The 23420-nt window shown below is 34.8% G+C and overlaps 1 protein-coding gene across 1 annotated transcript in view; it reads right to left on the bottom strand.

Annotated features, from left to right (window-relative positions):
* The window catches only part of LOC115209933 (dynein heavy chain 10, axonemal-like), a 188621-nt gene that overhangs the window by 23780 nt on the left and 141421 nt on the right, over positions 1–23420 (bottom strand). Inside the window, 9 exon segments of the mRNA XM_029778568.1 lie at positions 1–101; positions 1610–1915; positions 5831–6370; positions 9530–9685; positions 10508–10611; positions 11740–12013; positions 13325–13454; positions 13634–13722; positions 15747–15901. The exon segment at positions 1–101 is cut by the window's left edge and continues 71 nt beyond it. Coding sequence (XP_029634428.1) covers positions 1–101; positions 1610–1915; positions 5831–6370; positions 9530–9685; positions 10508–10611; positions 11740–12013; positions 13325–13454; positions 13634–13722; positions 15747–15901 — 1855 coding nt within the window.

Below are 23420 nucleotides of genomic sequence, written 5' to 3'. Positions count from 1 at the left end.
GGTTGGAACGTGTCAAAAATGAAATCACCCATATATTCATCCATATAAATATTCAGAATCCTTCGGTCAAAATTATCAATAGCTCTCCCACCATACATCACCTGGAAAAAAACATCAGGAAATTACCAGCATTCTGCTATACAATACTCCATTTCAATATTATTATAACTTAAGCACACACATACATACATATATAGACACATACATACATACATACATACATACATACATACATACATATACATATATATATACAGCCATACACACACATATACATACATACATATACACATATATATATATATATATATATACAGCCATACACACACATATACATACATACATACATACATACATACATACATACATACATTCATTCATTCATCATTCATTCATTCATTCATTCATTCATTCATACATAGGTACAGGTATAATTGTATGATTGATTAAGATGTTTGATTCCCAACCACATGGTTTCAGGTTCAGTTTCACTGCATGGTATTTTGGGTGTCTTTTACTATAGCCCCAGGCCAATCAAAGCCTTGTGAGTGGATTTGGTAGACTGATACTAAAAAAAAGGCATGTCTTGTGTGTGTGTGTGTGTACATGCACGCATATGTGTGTGTGTGCAGGAGTACTGTATGGAGTGAGTCAGAAAGTGCTAAGATCTTTCAAATACTTGAGTACTTTTCATGTACATCATTGGTGTTTATTTATTCATTTATGGCAAAATATGATGCATGCACCTTTAACTGTTTTAAAACTATTTTCGTTCTCATTTTTTAAAATTTAATAAAATCTTTATGAAGTTGATAATGTGTTATAACATCTTAAGCGCTTCATTCAGGGTGCTGCAAATAGAAAAAAAGTTGAAAATCACTGATTTAGTCAAAAGATATGCTTAGGCCTCCATCTATTATTAATGACCATGAGGTAGCCATGTTTTTCTTCTAATGCGAGACAACTTTTCTCTCCCAGAATACTACTCTCCCCAGTTGAGGGGCTTTGTTCTACAAGTTACTTGGTGACTTCACTGCTGCTGATGCCACATAAAAAGCACCCTGTACACTCTGTAAAATGGTTGGCATTAGGAAGAACATCCAGCTGTAGAAACCATGCCAAAACAGACAGCAAAGTTTGGTTTTCTGACTTGCCTGTTCCTGTCAAACCATCCTAACCATGCCAGCATGATAAATGGATGTTAAATGATGATGATAAATGTCATGGTTGTCCCCCCTGCTGGAACAGTGTCGTCTGAGGCTGAGCAGACCAATACAAGAATGGTAGTCTCTGCTACACAAACCACACTTGTGGGTTGCCTTATTGCTGTTTGAATTGTAGTATTGTTCAGTTTTATCTCTCAAAGAGAGGGTGTTCAATTGGAGCCAAGCCTTGACAATATGGTATAGAGGACAGGTTGTTGATTATGCAATATGTCCCACATCACTGACAGATCAAAAGTAACAGTACAGCCATTACAATTTGGCCCTAGCTTCATTACAAGAGTTGGCAGATGTCACTGTTTATTTCTCAGACAAAGAACCTTCTTGGATATTATTTCAACAACACTGATGGAAAAAAGAAAAATAACAGTGAATCAGCACTTTACCTCTCCAATCAAATACTTGAGACTGTTCCATGGTATCTTGGGATCACCCTGCTCTAAGGATTTAGTCAAATAGGTATTCAGAATCTGCATACATACTCGGAAGTCTGATTCATTGAAGTCATATGGCACATTCCAGCCAACTTTGCCATACTTACGCCGTTCTTGGACCACAGCATGGAAGAAGGCCAAAACAAAAACAAGAGAAGTGAATGCTGGGTGAAGGCATTCAGTTAGTGCAATTGTTGGTATTTTGTGATAAGTTCCTCGAAGATTTAGTTTTAGACCATTTGGTGGTTCTGTTACAACCTAAGGACACATTTCAATGAAAACAAAGACAAATGTTAGTGGAGAAGGGAAATTTTGTTATTAGAAGTAGCTTTATTAGAGGTGGCTGCAATATGTATATGGAAGAGGAAACAACTACTTTCACATCTAGTACTACTAACATACATAAACATAAAACAGAAACACCAATGACATGAAGTAGATAAATCATCTATATTTGGTGAAAAAAACACTCTCATTATTCTCTTGAAGTTTTACATCAAATATCTCATTAAAAGGTTAGAAATTAAAATCAAACAAACAAGGTAGATAGCTATTTTTACAATAATAAAGACAGCAAAAGGATCTCAAAAAATGTACAATACCACAGAACAAAAGTGTGGATGAATTCAAATACAATATTGTTAACACAATCAAAAGCATATAATTTGAGAATAAACCTAATATATTCTAACATAGCCTATTCATGGATTTACAAACAATAGAATTATCAGACAGCCAGTTTTCACTTGTGGACAAATTTGTTAACAAACCCAAAAGGAATAAGGAAACATACATAACTATCTATGTAACAACATAATAGAATCTTGTAAGATAACAGAAGCACAAACAAGGACACCACTAAGCAAGCCAAACACATAGTTAAAATAACTGAACAGCAAGCAAACAAACAACAACTAAAAAATACCAAATAAAAGAGATTATAATACTAAATAATTACAATGAATTCTGCAACATGTGCAATAACCCCGTGAAGAATGGTCTAGATCTCGTTAGCAAAAATAATATCCTAGGGAGAATTAATAAAAGTATAAACCACAAACCTTATCACGTAGAAAAAGCACAGTAATAATTCTAAACTGATTTGATGTTGAAAAAAATGGATTAATGTAAATCTATAGGTAACTTCAACACATTAATACAAAAAAACTTCAATAAAGAATCACAGCTAGCATTAGAACCCACAACCATAGCAACAGATGATCTCATCATGATAATGCATTATGAGATTGTGAAGTGATTTCATGTAGATGACAGTTTGGTTTCCTTCTTATCAGTTGTATCATTTTGGCCAATCAGAAATTTCAACCACTGTTTAAACAGCAGAGCTACTGTTTGCACTGGTTCTCTTGGTCATTGTAAGAAAGTTTAGCATTCTGTCTTACATGGATATTAGCCTTCATATAGCCCTGGCAGAATATTTACCCTCTTATATACGCATCGTCTCTTTATCTGTTACTGATGGCCATTATATATTCACTTCAGCCAAAAATAATGGCAGTTATGATGCAGCAATTGTCAGTCATATAGAACATTGATCAAGTCAACAGTAACCCAGCTTTATTACCAATGTTTTACACAAGACATCTGAAGGACAGAAAATACAACAAATGTGGCAATCCCCTTCTTTCTACAAAATTCAAGAAAATAAAGACACCAAAATCAGTAGAACTATGGTCAAAATGCCTGATTTATATAAACAGTTGTTGTCAAGGACAGTTTTATATTGTTAATTCTTCCAAGTAATGCAATAATAATAATGATAATAATAATAATTGTGTACAGTGCTCAGGTGCACTACAACTCATCTAAAGTGTATATATAATCAGGTGTAGTTTTGGCGGATTTCGGAAAGCATGAGGGCCTTAAAGGATGCAGTGTCATGGCAGTCAACAACTGACGCAGGCAGTTTATTCCATGCTTCAGCAACTCTGTGCGTGAAAAAATGTAGAATTTCATTTTTCTTTTTTAATTATAATTAACCATTTCAACTTTAACTATTTTGAATATGTATTTCATCTCCCAGCAACAAGTAATTCATTGTATTTCCATTCTTTGTTATTATTTATTCAATTTTGATTTGTTTTGCACACATAACTTATACAAACACCCGGTGAAGAGAATACAGTTTCAAATTCACCTTCACAATTTGACATTCATTTAGTACACATGGCTGCACAAAACTAAATCACACACATATTTTTGCTAGATATTCACAAACATGATTACAAATGAGATGACTAATTAAAATATTATTAGTCATCAAGATTTCCTTATTTGCTGAAGGACTATTAGTAAAGCACTCAGGTGCTCAATTACCATGAGCAATATTCTATGTATACCTAAATATACTTACATCAAGTTATACAGCAGTTTTTAAATTATGTTATCATGTTGAATTAAAATCTATATTATCGTATAAAAATACTCTATCTCAAACAAATGATAATTTACTGTATATTCTGAGTCATAAGTGATAGTAATATCAGGGGATTAAATCAATATATCATATTATGTGGGCAATAATAATTATTATTACAACTACTGAAAAGGAGGTGATTGAATTAGCAGAAAGAAAGAATTTTTTTACATCACTTTAAAATTTAAGTTCAAATCTTGCTAAAGTTAATTTTGCATGTTATCCCTCTGGGGGTCTATAAAATAAGTACAATTTATTTATAAAATAAGTATAATTTATTCTCAAATTATATGGTAAGAGAAGATTAAGATGACTGTTATTTGTGACCGTGTACCAAAGTTATAAATTATTTTTTGTTATCATTTTGATCCATGGGAGAATGATGCACTCTTTCCTTCCCTATACTTCATGTTGATGAAATAACTGTAAATAATTGGTTTAGTACGTAAAAGGAAATCATTATTGATACTTGAAATATTAGATATAAAAGTTAGATGTTTCTTAGCACATCTGTCTGATGTTTGTAGCTTGTTGGAAACACATGTCACTTATTATTACTTGGGAAACATTAGCATTTAATTCTGTTGTGTCTGGGGAGAGTCATTCTCTTTTAGTGCCTTATTATTTAACACACTCACCGGTAAAATTTCCAATAGCATTTAAAAATATCTTGTCTCTACCAAGGCAGAAAATATAGCTTATCATGCAAGGGAGATAACTTTAAAATGAACCTGCCAAGTTTGAAAATTTCTAGCCGATGACGTTAGGCATAATCAGTAAAATGTTTTCCATATTAGTTATCAAATTATACTGTAAAATTTTTTTATTTTACTGTGAAATTTTTAATACTAAAAACGAAAGTGAAGATATCAGCAGCTTACAAGTTGTAAAATCTACGCAATACAGATCAAAGAATTCAGAACTGGCTTAGTGACATTAAAAGTGAAAAAATATCATGGTGTTCTCATTGATACTTTCAAAATTCTTAAAGAATAAAAGGTTGAAGATTTTAGAAATTATTTTAATTTATATAATGTATCGAGCTGAAGAAATTGTGTGACACAATGTTATTAGTTGTATTATTCCTAGATCAGTCCATATTACTGAGCTGGATTTCAATTAACTCCTTCATTACCAACCCGGCTGAAACCGCCTCTAGCTCTGTAGTACAAGTGTCTTGTTTTCTTAAGTCTTGAATTAAAATCTTCCACCAAACCTTAGCCACAATTTATGTTACTAACACTAGCTTAATGATAACTAAGTTATTTTACTAAATTCTTTGTTATATTTTAAATAATTGAAAGAAACACAGAGCATCTCAAAATAAATATGGTAATGAAAGGGTTAACAACCATTATTTCTTAACTAATGGTAAAAATGCTCTAATCTTCTGTGTATTATTACTTTAGAAATAAAAGTTACTAGTTCAAATTCAGTTCAGTGCACTGTAGCCACCCAGAAACAATATATACCTGACTTTGATTGGTTATTGAACCATTGGAATGTAATCAAGATACATTTTAAAATGCTTCATCTCTAAAAATGAAGTTAATAGCTCAAAAAATTATAATTGTATTAAGGTGGATGAATATTATTTATGCTAATTGAATGAACTATCGTGCATAGCAATAGTTAAGGTTTCCATAATTAGGTAATTTCTTAAGAGTGCATGGAACATACCTGTAAAGAACATGACGCTATAAATGATCAACAATAAAAAGAGGTTTGTAACACACCTGGAATGTTCTCTGTAATATTCCAATAGGGAAACTTCCTATGGGTTCAGTTGTTAACCACAAACGGAAATCAGGATGAGGTTTAGTCAGTTTTTCAAGTTGTTTTTCTAATTTGAGTAGCCAATGCACCAGAAGGTGGCAATTCTGCAGCATAAGCCATTGACCTCGAGCAATAGCAGTCTCTAAATATTGAAGAGCAATTTTCTCCTGGCCTTGTCCCATTGACAAAAATTTGATCTTGTTGCTTGCAAATTCTATTCTTTCAGCAAGTTTCATCAGATCACTGGCTGGATCAGAACCTGGACTCAGGATAAATACCACTGGTGACATTGGAGAATTTTGTTCATAAATAGAATCAAAACTGAGAATGGGTGGTGTGACATATTTCTCTCCCATTACCTCAGTAACATATAGTGTAATGGCACGGTAGATTCGATCAACTCGGAAACATCGTAACAACATTAATTTTTGAAAAGGACCCAGTGAATGATCATAAGGTGCTGGAAATGAAATTGACTCAGGAGAATCATGGTCAAACCACTGCAAGAAAAAGAAAGAGAAATATAATGACAGAGACCAGGGCAATTATAATTACCCTAACATAGGAAAAGTGAGAAATAAAAGGAAAAAAAAAACTACGACAATAAACTAAATTAAGTACTCTATAATTGAAACACTACACATTACTAATTAGTATTGAATAATAGGGTACAGTATGATTCTAGATCAGATCATAACTTGACATATCCTATATCTTGGAACTTTAGGTCACACTCAACATTGGACTGACAATTTCCATGCAAAGTATCTAATCAAGCTACGTTTAGTGGAGTAACGCTCAAAAGTGATTTGGGCTCACTAACAGATCACTACTTCTAAGCTATAGTGTGAAAACTACAGTAACTAATAGGGTATTAGATTGTCATCTGAATGATTGATGGTTCACATCTCATCATCTGAATTGCATTATGTTTATGATCAAGAAACTTAATTCTAAAGTCACTGTAATTGTAAATAAGAATTAAAAGTACCACATAAAAAAGCATATTCTATAGCAGTGAGCAGTAGTGGATGCTCACTGCTAGGAAGCAACTTCTGTACTATAAAATTGATGAATGTCTTGTTCTCTACTCATTGCTGTCATTGCTGATGACCTGTTGACAGCAATGCTGCTAACTGTAGCTGAGTGAGTTTGGGATATATGCATATGTAAGCACAGATACACACATATGCATGCACACACACAAACACATATATAAAGACATACATGCATGCATGCATGCGCGCACACACACACACATACACACACACATACATACATACATACATACATACATACATACATACACACACACATATACACACACACACATACACACATGTATATGGTACATAAGTAACCAGTCAAGTGACTAAGTGCAATCTTCAGAGCTTATATCCCAGATACTCTCTTTCCATATAGTTGAGGGACACACTGCTCACTAAGAACATTCAGCATTATATCATAAAGAATGCAATGTGGCAGTTTGAGGACTTAAGGTATTCTTTTCTTCTTTCTTTTACCAGTTTCAAACATAGGACTATGGGTATGCTGGAGCAGTGCCTTCAGACTTTTAGTTGAATACATCTACCTCCCCCAGTATCTTGTCTGGTACTTCTATCAGAATTCTCATAAAATATGAAACACAAAGCAAACATTAGTTTAAGGAGAGAAAATCAGTTGGGTGTAAGTATTTTAGAGTAAAGCAATTTATGGTCAAAGGCATGTTAGCCATAGCAATTGGAATACTTCTCATGAAAACTATTTAGCTACAAGTGGTGAAGTTTGTTGTCATTTATCTGGCAAATTGTCCACTAGCTTTACACCTTCAAAGATGTGTTGACTAAAAAAAGTCTCATTCTTGAAAAAAGGGCATGGTTGCTGGCAGGAAGGGCATCCAAGTACAAAACAATGCCCCAGTATTATTTTCATCTTTTATCTTTGCTTTCAAAGTGTTTAGTTAAAAACAATCAATTAAAAAATCTGTGCATGAGATGGAATAGATCTGAATTATCAACAACTTTTCTTGTGATTGTGATTTGAGAAGACATACAGAAGTATGCTAAAGATCAGACATAATCTCTTGTGGGCAAGAAATGTAAAATAAAGTTTATTATAAACAACACAAACACTTCATAATTTAACAGATTTCAATATGATACCTGTTAAACAGAAATTATTTTTATTTAATGAAAATTTAATAAAATCTAATCATAAATAAGTGAAATTATGTTAAATACAACTAAATTGAAAACTTTTTTCCCCTGGCCATATCAACAATTCTCAAAACTTTTGGGTACAAATTTTACACGAGTAGAAGCTTTTTTTTTTCAACAATTTTTATCCTGAAAATCTCCTGCGTAAATTACACAGGTGCGCAAATTACATGGATTTTTACAGTATATATATATTACATGGCTATATGAACATCAACATGATGTATAGATGATATAGGAATTATGACTGTTACTTATATAGTATAAAGCTTAACAATTTCAGAGGTTGACAAGTAAATTTCCAGGAAATTATTGTAGAAACAAATATAAAGGGAAGCAACTCCAAGAGAAAATTCAAGTGCATCACTAATTTGACTCTAAAAAGTTGTCTCAAGTAAAACAGTAGAAATTTCATCAACAAGTTTGCTACTGAAAAGTAAAATATTCTATAATCAGCTTTAAATCTTGGTTCTAGCTTTGCACAGAATTTATATTGCTTACCCTTGGAAAAGAATGAACATCACAACACATTTTCCTCTTCTTTATAAATTTTATATATCATTTCTACCTATAAAAGTCAACAGAGTACCACTCTAATAAATCCTTTTTGTGATCAAGAAATCATACCAGGCTTTGTTCAGAAATGTATAGTGGCAGGGATGGTAGAGCAGTGATGGATTAAATATTTTACACTATTTATTTAACTAATTTCAATTCTTTCTAGGGCCAACTTTGCTTTTCATTTTTCCAGGGTAAATAAAATAGCTATACTTATACTAATATACTTATGTTAAATTAACTTTTTCCTAACCTTAAAATTCCTGGCTTTTGTGTTAATGTTAGAAAAAAGGAGCACTCCATTGGTTATGAAGATGAGAGTCTCAGCTGATACAATCAATGGAACAGCTTGCTTGTGAAATTAACATGCAAGTGACTGAGCAATCCACAGACACGCGTACCCCTAACGTAGTTCTCAGGGAGATTCAGCATGACACAGAGTGTGACAAGGCTAGCTCTTGAAATACAGGTACAACTCATTTTTGCCAGCTGAGTGGACTGGAGCAACGTGAAATAAAGTGTCTTGCTCAAGGACACAAAACGCGTCGCCCGGAATTGAACTTACAACCTTACAATCGTGAGCCAAATGCCCTAACCACTAAGCCACATGCTTTCACAATGTTAGAAATCAATAATAAAAATGACAAATATAAATGAAGAAACTTTAAAAATCTGCTGCTACTGCCGGTGCCACTGCTGCTGTTATTGTTGTTGTTTGGTCCACGGTGAAGCCTGGTCATATATAGACATCCAGCTGTTGATATCATCATTAAATACAAAGTTTCCTAACCTTCCTCTGAAACCTTATTCTCATAATAGTTTTATAAAATACATAAAAAGAATACATAAGACAAAAGTTCTATAATCTGGTCTGACTAAACTTACAGATTGCCAAACTGTCTCTTCATTCTCAATACTATCAAGAAGCTCCCCAAATTTTTCTGGAAATTCTTCAGAAAGTTGAACACAATCTTCCCATCCTTCATCAATGATCCATGGAAAAGGTTTCTTTCTGGCACTTTTCTCCAAAGCAATGTTTCCCTTTAAAAAAACAAATCAGTTATAATATCTGGTAACATCATCATTGTTGTCAGCATCAGCATAGATGGTAGTAACTACATCAGTAATTAGAAAGGGTTTAGCAAATGTCATTGGATCAAAACTGTGGAATGAAGGTTCTTAAATGTTTTTTTATCTATGGACACCTTTGATTACTATTTTATTCTGGTGGACCCCACCATAGCATTTCGATGTTTAAAAGCTAGTTTTATAGAAACTTCTTTCAAAATTTCTATTTTGTTTTTCACACATTAACTTGTGTAGGTTGACCTGTGTAAAGTGTTAACTTGTATAGGTTAAAGTATGTAGAATGTTAGAGAAAGAAACCTAGCTGTTTCTTACAATACATACCAATACATACATCTAAAGTAAAAGTTTTTCAGGGACCCTCAAAATATTATTATGGATCACCAATTTACTATTCTGTTATGTGGAATCCCCAAAATCTTATTTGAACCCTCAGGGGCCATATGGACTCCAGAACGATTGCAGTAGAATTTTGGAGTGAAGCAATAAAGAGTATTCAGAAAGTCAATGGGTGAGTCAGGGACATGAGCTAGCAAGTTTTAAAAAGTTCTAGATGACAAGTATTTTGTGTTCTGTATCTGCAATATCAGTTTGAGTTGAGAGAGAAAGAGATAAGATGAACTAAATAACAAGAAGTTACAAAATAACATGATTGGGGAGAAGCAATGATTTCAGAATGGAGAAAGTTGAGAGGAAACAAGTAAGGAAGAATTGAGTGCAGTTGTAATTAAAGATATTACAATATAATGATTCTTGAATATGATATAAAAGTCTTACTTTAAGAAAAAATTCTAACTCTTCTTGACGGATTTTTGATTGATCCTGTTCCAGTTTGACAGTAATTTGGAAGGCAAAGAGTAACTTGTGCTTCTCAAAGATTCCTAAAGTAATTCAACAAAAAAATATTGAATGTATTAATAAAAAATATTGAATATAGAAATACAAGTACTAAAGAAATTGTAAAAGCAGGAAAGACAGACTCCATTTTTGAAATACCAACTGAATTTGTCATTATTTAATAGAATATATCATTTTTATACTTTTATCTTGATTATGGTTATTTATTAAGAACCAAATAAAATTAAACCCAATTTTGGAGGTGAAGTCCTGTTTTTATCCATACCTATTTTAAACAGGATTTACATACACTAAACATCATTATCATCAACATATTACAACCATTTTTTAATGCAGGCATGGGTTGGATGGGTCTTCTATGACACAGTATCTTACTACTTGTTGCAATCAGCTGTCATTGCCCTCATCTCCAGCATCTTCAAATCACACTTAACTACTTCTACCTACAGTTTTTTGAATTTTAGTCTTCAACAGGTTCCTTTTATTTGGTTTGCTTAGTAATTCTTCACCTTACTATCTCCCTTCAAATGTACACATATCTATAAAAGTACGATCAGAGGAATCAGCTATATCTGATTCCTTTAATACCCATTTCTTTACTTAACTTGTTTTGCTCAACCATCTATGCATGCTGACATTAGATATCCAACAGAATATACTTGCCCCATTTCTTTCTAGCCTACACACATCTACATTCACCACACTTTATGCACAAGTATCATTCAATTTGACTTTCAATTAGAAAAGAAACCGTTTGTTACCCCCAAATGTAATAGTTACTTGAACTTTTTCCACTTTGTTCTTACACTGGCAACTATAAGGTTGTCCCAAAAGTTCGTAGAAAGTCTTGGAAAATAATGGTCTTTATTTTGAGGAATAATTTTTGTTGTTTTTGTTAGTACTTGGCGAGTAAAAATTCAATTTTCGCAAGTGTTTACGAACTTTTGGGACAACCTAATATGTCTCTGCAACAATTACCTCTACTGTTGATTAAATGGGCCAGGTAACAGAAGCTGTCAGGTATTACAGATAAGATTTTTGACAGTTAAATTGCATTATTTAATGAGTGTTCACCTGTCAGACACATTGATAATGATTATGATGATGATGTATTTAATTAGTAAAAACAAAGACAAATCAATAACTCTTACCTGTACATCCATAGTCATAGATATTCTGTGTTAATGTGTTCATAATGTTGTTCAGACGTTTTATCAGAACAGCATCAGGCATGGACTTTTTCAGTGAATGTCTGAATACATGTAAGTAAGCTGACAGGGAGTACTGGTACATGTTGTCTATCACAGACATTTCAGCCAGGACAAAAAATAAGACAGCACCACGTTTTGCCGCTGGCCGATAACCATCCCGTAGTTTATCAATATCTTTTGCTGTCTTCTCTCCTAAAGCAAGTTTCTCAATAACCTGAATGTAAAGATTTAAGAAGAAGAAATAAATATATATATATATATATTCTAATTTTTTATCATGTCCGAGGAAAAAAGCCTTTCCTACAGCCTACTAAGAGCCTTACAAATTATAAAATGCAAGTAACAAATAAAATTGGTACAGTCAAAATGATATAATAAGAGAGTAAATATTTTGTGAATGGAAAAAGAACTCTTGAAATATATTAGGAAAAGCTTCCTGAAAAGAGAGGTGAAATAAGAAGTAATTTATATGCAATTCTGTAAAGTGATTGTTGTAACTGGGAATCAGAATTAATCTAGTAAATGGTCATCATAACAGAAATGAGTCAAGAACTACTAACTTCCTTTTATTACAGAAACTCATGTTTTGGTAGATAGAAGTGAGTTTAGCTCATTTATTTCACCAGAATATTGCAGGAATGTACTTGATTGGTCATGGAATCATGGAAAGATCATAGTTCTGAGCATCATCATCATCACCGTTGTTTAACATCCACTTTCCATGCTAGCATAGGTTGGACGATTTGACTAAGGACTGGCGAACCAGATGGCTGCACCAGGCTCCAATCTGATCTGGCAGAGTTTCTTCAGCTGGATGCCCATCCTAATGCCAACCACTCCAAGAGTGTGGTGGGTGCTTTTACGTGCCAGTCAGGTGGTATTGGCAATGGTCACACTCAAATGGTGTTTTTTACATGCTACCTGCACAGGTGCCAGTCCAGCTGCACTGACAACAACCTCGCTCCAATGTTTTTTCACATGCCACCAGCATTTTTATGTGCCACCAGCACAAAGCAAAATATTACAAAATAACTAGCTTTAATCTCTGATATTCCTCCGATATCATAAACCTTGCCTTCCATTATTAAAAGGGTATTGCAGAAGGCCTGGTTGGAGGTCCAACCTTCTGAGTTCTTTTACAGGACTTAGAAAAACTGAAGGACTGCTGCAATAAGTGTGTAAATCTGAAATGAATATGTTGAATAAAACCATAATTGATCCTCCTGTATTTTCTTCTACACAAAAGCAGGAACTTTCAGCATTCCTTTGTATACAAGTTTGATGAAAAAGCGTTAACCCTTTTGATACCAACCTGCCTGAAACCACCTTTGGCTCTATAATACAAACTTCCTAAAATTAAATTCCATCAAAATCTCATGTCTATGCTCTAAACACCGATTTAATGAAGACAAAGTTATTTTACTAAAGTGTTCATTATTTTCAAAATTAACCGTAATAAAGGAAATGTATTTCAACAGAAATACAGTAAAAAAAAAAAGTTAAAACATTATTGATAATTACTGACCTCTGTTGCTTTAGTTTTCGTTTCCTCTAATGTAGACACCAGTTCAACATTGTCCAACATGTTGCCTTGAGATGTTGCCAATTCTCTTAGCAAGGAATCTTCCAGATCTTTCAGTAATCGTTTGTTTTCACTGTTAATGTAAAGCATATCTATAGTTAATTAATCAAACTTTTTAATTAGCAAGTTTTTTTTTCCAGTCCTGAACCGTGTAAGTTTAAACAATTTGACTTTCTTAATAGTAAACAAATGAGATTCAAGTCTGTCTCTGAGTAGGACACTGGTTTTTCACAAATTAAAATGAATACTCACCTTGTTACTTGAATAAGTCTTTCTCTCTGCTCTTCCAGTTCTTTCCTTTCAAATTTGACAATCACACTTAACAACTGATCTTCCAACCCCTGAAGAATAGCAGGTTTTAAAGAAGCCATGAGAAATATCAGTGTTAGTAAAGTATCTTATATAATGGATTGGCTCACTACAGAAATAAAAATGTAATATTTTGGTTCTAGCTTGTAAAGGTCACAAATGTAATTAATATTTTTGCTGTATGAAATGTAACTATCAATCACTTAAAGATTCCTAAAATACTCACTTTTGTTTTAAAGTTAACTGTTTCTTATTTATTTTGTCAGTGCAAGTATTAGTTAGATATTTGCATATTTGGAACTTAAGATATTTTCCATCCCTTAGTCCAGAGATATCAAACGTACAGCCCACAGCAATGTTTATCACTGCCATCATTTTTTTTTGTTTTTTTTAAATTTAAAAATATTCTCCAAAATCAGAAACTGACTTGAGTTTAGTTTGAAAAAAAAAAACGTACAAAACCATATACTAAAAGATGAATCAACTTGCACTTCACTTTATCCAGCATTTATCAAATACTGGACCAAATGAAAATTTTGAGGTTTTGTATAGTTTTCCTTTGGTGTAAGGTATGTGTGTCTGTGTATGGCTGTTAATTGCATACATCAGTGTATGACTTTCATTTGCTATTGAATATGCATGTTAGTGTATAATTGATATTTGCAAGTTTATTATCAAGCACTGGTCTTAGAACTGCATGCATTCATTTGGACAATTCCTGCCTCAGTTTCCACTCAAAGGACTTTTATTTAATAAGACTGTATTATCATCATCGTCACTATTTAATGTCTGACTTCCATGCATGCATGGGTAGGATGGTTGACAGGAGCCGGCCATGTAGAAGACTACTCAGGATACTGTATTTTGGCAGGGCTTTTTTACAGCTAGATGCCCTTCCTAATACCAAACACTCTTTCTTTCTATTATTCTTTAACATATTTCAGTTATTTGACTGCAGCCATGCTGGAACACCACTTTAAAGGGTTTTCAGTAAAATAAATCAACACCAGGACTAGTACTTATTCAATCAATCTCTTTTGCCAAACTGCTAAGTTATACATATATAAATGTGTGTGTGTGTGTGTGTACCATGTGGATAACTTACCACCACACAAACTTTGCTAATGACTCCTATTCTTTCTTTTCTTTATCTATACATATAAAGCTGAAGTTGTCTGTGTGTATGTGGCAGGTTTGGTAGCCTTCAACTAACACTATCTCCTCTGAGACCCTGCTGTGCATGTTGACCAAAATTGAGAGTATGATAGAAGAAGGCTTGCTCTTCATTCCGTACAAGAAAAAATTCAAATCGGACCATGTTAACACCAAAAATTATTTACATCAAAAAGGTGCTTTTTTTCTATGAAAATCCCTATTTTTTATGATTTTTTGACTGCTGTGTTGCCATTTTTCGGTGTATTTCAACCAGAAAAATGTTCACTTAAAGAGAATAACAAGCTACATAATGCAAAATTTTTATTTTCAGAAAAGATTGAAACTATGTCAAAACTTTGTTAAACTATGTTAAAATGGCAGACATCAAAGTTTGCCATTTTAAGCGCAGCTAAAAAACAAACCTGAGCAACGCCAGGCTATACTGCTAGTTATTAATAAAGTTATAATGTTTATTAACTCATTTATCCATTTACTTTGACCTATGTTGTGAATAGGGCTTTTAGGAATAATTCTCGCTATCCAGCCTGTGAGTTCTTGTTTAGGCATCAATCCAGCCCACAAAAGTAAACAAATCTGACACCTCTGCCTAAGACAAACTATAGAACCTTTGAAGTAAAGGTGGTCTCCATTTTCCAGTAGGGCGTTAGATGTAGTTGAAGTAATATGCCTATCTGAAAAACATAATGCAATGATTGTCGGGTAACTGAAGCTTCTCTATCAAAGAGGACAAATCTTCCTAGGACATATGGCCACAATGAAACATGGTATATTTCATAGAAATGAGAAATTTTATAGTATTCAATAAAAGGAGAGACACAGAACTGAAACATTACCAAGCTATTAATTATTTGAGATAATGGTTTTAAAGAGCAAAACATACCTTCAAAGTAACAGTATAGTTGATAACCATTGATTTGCTAAACACATCTGGTGAGTATTTAGGGTTTGCCAATTTAGTGTTCAAATATAAGCGGAAGTTTGCATCATAATCAACCTCTTTATCACCAAGTACAATAAATTCTCGACCTTGGTCTCCTGGAAATATTAAGCATTACTTTTAGCAAGAATTCATTGTTACCTATTCCAATGTATTAAAATCTATGAAGGAAAATATTTCAGTGATTTATGTTAGATGAACTGTTAATCTAATGTGAATAAAACTTTTGCAGCAAAATCAATTTGAAAATATTTTCAATTTCTGGGAATTAAATAATAATTCATAATATACATATACATGTTAACGGATTTATTGAACTTTGAACCTAACTAAAATGTAAGACTATCAAATTATTGAACATTTTCTTCTTCCTGTTTTTTCCTTACACTTTCTTTCTCTCTACTACCTTTTGTTTATCTTTGCTTTCTTCGTTCTGTTGATGACTATCAATTACAATGAGGTAAATACATATTTACCCCAGCCTGATACATGGAAACAGCTGTAAATTTACTCTATCATACTCCCATCTTAATTAAATAAATAATGGCTTTATAACACCAAAGATCCACTTCTCATTGTTATTTATTTCTCCAGTTTCTTATCGTCTATATATACATTAAACTACGGTTTACTTTTAAATTAACCACTACTATATACCTTATAACAAGGACCATCCATACTGAAGTAATTACCAGGAGCGCCTCTGGATACATCTATCCCTTAGATCGTTTCCATACATCTAACTTACTTATATCTTATATATATATATACACACACACAAGTGAGCAAATGAGAGAAAGTGGCATTCAACACATTCAGTAGGAGATACATATATTTTGATAACAATTTGACTCAGCACATTTGCTATGTGACTACAAGGCTTTCAGTCAAGCTCATTTGGACATTTATAAGATATATATATATATACACACACATACACACACACACACACACACACACACACATATATATATATATATCATCATCATCATCATTTAACGTCCGCTTTCCATGCTAGCATGGGTTGGACGGTTCAACTGGGGTCTGGGGAGCCCGAAGGCTGCACCAGGCCAGTCAGATCTGGCAGTGTTTCTACAGCTGGATGCCCTTCCTAACGCCAACCACTCCGAGAGTGTAGTGGGTGATTTTATGTGCCACCGACACAGGTGCCAGACGAGGCTGGCGAACGGCCACGCTCGGATGGTGTTTTTTATGTGCCACCAACACAGGTGCCAGACGAGGCTGGCAGACGGCCACGCTCGGATGGTGTTTTTATGTGCCACCGATACAAGTGCCAGATGAGGCTGGCAAACGGCCACGATCGGATGGTGTTTGTTACGTGCCCACAGCACGGAGGCCAGTCGATGCGGTACTGGCTACGGCCACGTTCGGATGGTTTTCTTGTGTGCCACCGGCACTGGTACCAGTCATTTAACTGTGGCCATCACACAAACATACAGGAGGGCCACCTCCAACACATATGATTATATTAACCAGGAGGCCAAAGATATAGCTATTAAATTAGGTATAGAAGATAGGATAGAGACTCTGGCAAAAAGAGTGGTCTTCATAATAATCAAAGATCATAAGCCTAACTTTGCCTCTTAACCCAAATGCAGGCTGATATACCTGGTAAAGTTTGAGATCAGCCAGGTGACTAAGCAGCTCATCAGGAAGATCTGTAACAGCATCAGAAACGCCTCAGACCTCACCCTATTGCACAACACCAATGAGAATGAGGTCATTACTTGGTTCATTGTGGTTCATTTTTAATTTATTAGTCTTATTTTATCAACTACTAAATCTAAGGCTAGAGGACAGTGTCTGTTTAGAATGAAGGGCAAGAGTGAGTCGCAGTTTATAGTTGGGTATCGTCATAGATATTGTAAGGATTTTAGAATTTGTATAAGTAACTGTCTATAAAGGAGGCTAGGTAGGAGAAGACCCCAAATCAAGATATTAATTACCAGTTAAAGGGGCAAGATGTGAATAAAACCTATGATGTTAATACAGAGGAGATTATCATGGGGTACTATAGATGATGGCATATAAACAATATTGTTACGTAGTACAAAGATAAAATCTAAGATTACTAAAAATATATATATATTTATATTTATATGAAATAAACAGTCCACTCAGCTGGCAAAAATGGGTAGTACCTGTATTTCAAAGGGCCAGCCTTGTCACACTCTGACATGCTAAATCTCCCTGAGAACTATGTTAAGGGTACATGCGTCTGTGGAGTGCTCAGCCACATGCATGTTAATTTCATGAGCAAGCTGTTCCATTGGTCTTATCAGCTGGGACCCTCGTTGTCATAACTGATGTAGTACTCCTTTATATATATATATATATATCATGTGATCACGTGACCGACCAGGCTATCAGATGTTGCTACACATCGCTGGTCACAATGCACTTCGCATTGTTTTAGCCTTCAAATGGTGCCACCCCGCTGGCTAAGCGAGCAGGCCAACAAAAGAAAGAGGGAGAGAAAGTTGTGACAGAAGAGTACAACAGAGGTCGCCACCACCCCCTGCTGGAGCCTCGTGGAGCTTTTAGGTGTTTTCACTCAATAAACATACACAATGCCCAATCTGGGAATCGAAACCGCGATCCTCCGACCGTGAGTCCACTGCCCTAACCACTGGGCCGTTGCGCCTCCATATATATATATATATATATATGTATCATCATATATATATATATATATATATATATAATATATATATATATATATATTATATATATATATATATATATATATATATATATATATATATATATACTAGCTGAAGGTGACCCGCTCTACGCGCGGGTAAGAGTGTGGTTGTTACTTTCTGTTGCTTCCTTTCAGCATGTAAAAAGTACCATCCGAACGTGGCGGATTGCAGCGCCGCCTTGACTGGCTTCTGTGCCAGTGACACGTAAAAAGCACCAACCGATCATGGCCATTGCCAGCCCGCCTGGCACCTGTAACGGCGGCACGAAAAATGCACCCACTACGCTCACAGAGTGGTTGGCGTTAGGAAGGGCATCCACCTATAGAAACACTGCCAGATCAGACTGGAGCCTGGTGCAGCCTCCTGGCTTCCCAGACCCTGGTCAAACTGTCCAACCCGTGCTAGCACGGAAAACGGACGTTAAACGATGATGATGATGATGATTCTCCCTCTTTGTTTCTCTCTCCTTTCTCTCTCACTTTCCCCACTCTCTTACTCTTCCTTTCTCTCGGACTCTCCCTCGCTTTCTCTTACTCTCTATCTTTATCTATCTCTTTCCCATTTATAAACAACAAAATATCTTGAGTAAGTTGAGAAATAAAATATTTAGAAAGATCAATCATAAATATCAGGCAGTAACAACGGAAGGGTCTGCTTCAAGGCAGACAGCAAAACACAAACATTTAAAAGGGACAGAGGAACTTGTGAGGTGAATAAAAATAATAAAATATTGGAAACCAAAGTTTGAAGGGATAGAATCTGAGGGTAGTAGAGTCAGCATGGCTGGCATTTCTTAACGACGGACAGCAACGTTTTGACAGTTTAACGGCTGGCGTAAAATTTTCAACTTGATGTAAAAGAAAATCCCTAAACACCAAGTTTTGAAGTGATTCTTTTTCACAACAGTAGACTCACCATGGCAAGCATTCAAAACTTCTTCATCATGGACGGCAACACATTGACGATTAAAAGGCTGGCGCAAATTTTTTAGCTTGATGTAACAGAGAATTCCTAAACACCCGCTCCTTTAAATTTTAATCCCCTTCCTGCCCCATTTATACCCCTTTTCACATTTTGGTTAATATAACGTGATTTCATTCGGGTGTACTGGGGCCACATTTTATAAGATGAGGAATTTTGTCCTAGAGGTCACGCCTTTCATTTCAGGAAAAAAAATAGTTGTCATGCAAACTTGCCAGCACTTTTAACATAGGTCTGCATCTATGTGTGTGTGTGTGTATGTATGTGTATTATGTGTGTTTGTGTGTGTATGTATGTGTGTGTGTATGTATGCATTTCCATTGAGTCAACCTCATTTCTACATAGCAGACCGTTACATAAACAGACAAAGGTACATACATACATGCACACTCACACATACATACACACACATACACACATACACATACATACACACATACACACAGATACATACACACACACACATACATGCATACATACATATACACATACATGCATACACACGCACGCACTACAAAAACCGAGTAAAAAATTTCAGTTATCTCTCTCTTTCACACAGACAGATACATAAAAGAAGGCCGTTTGTATGAAATAGAGTGAGTATTGTGTGGTGGTGGTGGTGTGGTGGTGGTGGTGGTGGTGGTGGTGGTGGTGGTGGTGGTGGTGGTGGTGGTGGTGGCGATGATAATTATCATTAGGAAAAAGAGTGAGTGAGTGAGGAAGACATGCATAAATTGGGCGATGATAATTCTCCGTATGAATGCAAACAGATACATCAAAGAAAGCCGCCTGACGACCTTATAAAGGCAAAGTGAAAGGGAGTTGAGGGGAATACATTAAATGTCAACTTTATAAATGAAGGGGAGTAAGAGAGGGAAAGAAGGAAATAGTGTGAGTGAAGAAGATGGCCCCTAGCAACCACACCTTTTAAGATAGGAATTTCTAAGGTAGCCCACGCGCATCGTCACCTCATTCTACATGTCCCTGTAAATTTTGGAGTGAATCGGACGGGTCATAGTGGCATTGAAAGCGATCCAAGCGGTAAAAACGCATTTCAGTTTTATATATAGAGAAGAGACAAGCGGTAATCACGCATTTCAGTTTTATATATAGATATATATATATATATATATATATATGTATACATATCAGCAGCAGCAGCATCATATACATACATATGTATATATATAATCATATATTTATCATCATCATCGATTAACGTCCGTTTTCCATGCTGGTATGGGTTGGACAGTTTGATTGAGGTTTGGAGAGCCAGCGGCTGCACCAGGCTCCAATCTGATCTGGCAAAGTTTCTACAGCTGGATGCATTTCCAAATGCCAACCACTCCAAGGGTGTAATGGGTGCTTTTTATGTGCCACCGGCACAGGAGCCTGCTTGTTGTTCCTTCACTTGTCTTTGTATGTATGTATGTATGTATGTATGTATGTATGTATGTGTGTGTGTACATGTATGTGTGTGTTAATGGTAGTCTCTTGAGTCCAAGAAAGATGGTCCTGCAATTTCTTGTTAAATGACCAACACAGAGGATTTGTGTATAGAGATCAAATGTCTGTGCTGCACATAAGCTCACTCCCTCCATCAAATCAACATTGCATGTACAAGTGCACAGAGTATCACATATCAGATGTTGAAATGATTGCAGAGTAATAAGAGATGAAGTAATTTGCTCAAGAATGCAACAGACTACTCAGTCTAGGAATTGAGCCCATAATCTCACATTCATGGGTGCAACACCCTAACCACTAGGACATGTGCATTCACTATATACGAATGCATGTATGTATATATGTATGTATGTATGTATGTATGTATGTATGTATGTATGTATGTATGTATGTATGAATGCATGTATGTATGGATGGATAAATGCATGCATGTATGTACGAGTGTGTGGGCATGTGTGTGTGTGTATATATATATATATATATATATATAAATATAAATATACACCATCTGTGGAAAAAAAGCACCATGATGCAATTCACTCTGCCAGAAATTTGGGAATGACATGCTGTACTGCTTGGCATTCACACAGGAAGTGATAAAGATCGTACCAGAAGTGATAAAATTGCACTGGACGTGATAAAAATCATGCCGAGAGTAATAAAAATCAACCTCATGGTGTTTGAAGTGATCACTAGCAATGGCAACATTATGTATCCATTCATCTTCCCACACGACCTCAGACTCAACACAGAGACCTACATCAAGTGCCTGGAGGAGGTAGTGCTGCCCTAGATCAAGAGGGTGGCTACTGGAAGACCCTATGTCTGGCAAGAGAATTCTGCACCATGCCACACAAGTAGGAGAACCCAGTCACAGTCATGGCTGTCAGACAGTTTCTGCAACCACATTACCCTCTAACATCTGGCCACCTAACTCCCCAGATTGCAACCCCCTTGATTATTATGTGTGGGGTGCAGTTGAGCATGAGACCACCAAAATTCCTTGTAACACCAAAGATGAACTGAAGCTAAGGATTATGGCAGCATTCACCATCTTAAACAAGGAGATTGTCCAGAAGAGTTGCAGGAGATTCCGAAGTTGTCTGAGGTTGTAGTTGAAGCCAATGGCGATTTTATTGATTCAATTTACTCTTTAGTATTTCTATATATTTTTATGTAATTTTGGTAAATATATCTGTTAAAATGAGATGTCAGTGTTATTTTCATTTTTGCATAATTTAGATGATAATTTATTCACCACACCCAGTATGTATATATATATATACACACACACATATACATGTATATACATATGTGTGTGTGTATATATATATATATATATATATATATATATATATATATACATATATATATAAATTTCTTTACTACCCACAAGGGCTAAACACAGAAGGGACAAACAAGGACAGACAAATGGATTAAGTTGATTATATCAAACCCAGTGCGTAACTGGTACTTATTTAATCGACCCCGAAAGGATGAAAGGCAAAGTTGACCTTAGCAGAATTTGAACTCAGAACGTAGCAGCAGACGAAATACTGCTAAGCATTTCGCCCGGCGTGCTAATGATTCTGCCAGCTCGCCGTGTGTATATATATACATATATATATATACACATATATATACATATATATATATATATATATATATATATATATATATATTATATATATATATATGTATGTATGTATGTATGTATAAAGATGTATAATTTTGCATATGTTAAGATTTGATTTTAAGTATTGTTATATAAAAAAATCAGTCAAACATTAAATTGAAAAATTACTCAATACCTTCCAGTAGAGTAATGTATTTATTGTATTTTGTATAAAGAAAAGTTGACATTTATTTCAGTTTCAGCTATGTAGCTTTCATCATATCCATACATATATACGTGTGTGTGTGTGTGTGCACGCGTGCACATGTGTTTCTGTCTGTGTATTAAAATTACTGGTTGTCCTAGACCTTCCAGTTATACAACACATGCACTGAAGTGAAACAACATTGTGTATGCCTTCATAGGAGAGTCCAGACTGACTGTTGTATTTAATATTCTCTTACCAGTCTATATTTCTTTGTACGTTAGAATACATGAAGTGAATATATCCAGGTGACCAAAGCATAACAGACAACTATTCACAGAACAATAAATACAACCATTTACAGAACAATACAACGATTTACATATTTATGTAACCATTCGAAATAAATACTTACCCAGTGTTTTAATATATAGTGTAATGTGTTGTATATCTAAAATAAAAACATTCCAAGGTGCCAAACTTCAAACTGTGACAACATAATGCAATACCATTCCTGGGAAAAGCTGGTGACACAAACAGTGAGGCGGTGCATTGTGATGATGTGAAAATCCATGATTTGGACATTTCACATGTTCTAGGCTGATCAACACAGTTCACTGAAC

Source organism: Octopus sinensis, linkage group LG1 (assembly GCF_006345805.1).
Source record: "Octopus sinensis linkage group LG1, ASM634580v1, whole genome shotgun sequence".
In the NCBI taxonomy this organism is placed as follows: domain Eukaryota; kingdom Metazoa; phylum Mollusca; class Cephalopoda; order Octopoda; family Octopodidae; genus Octopus; species Octopus sinensis.
Note: the sequence above shows the minus strand (reverse complement) of the source record. Positions and strands in the feature narration are given on the sequence as shown.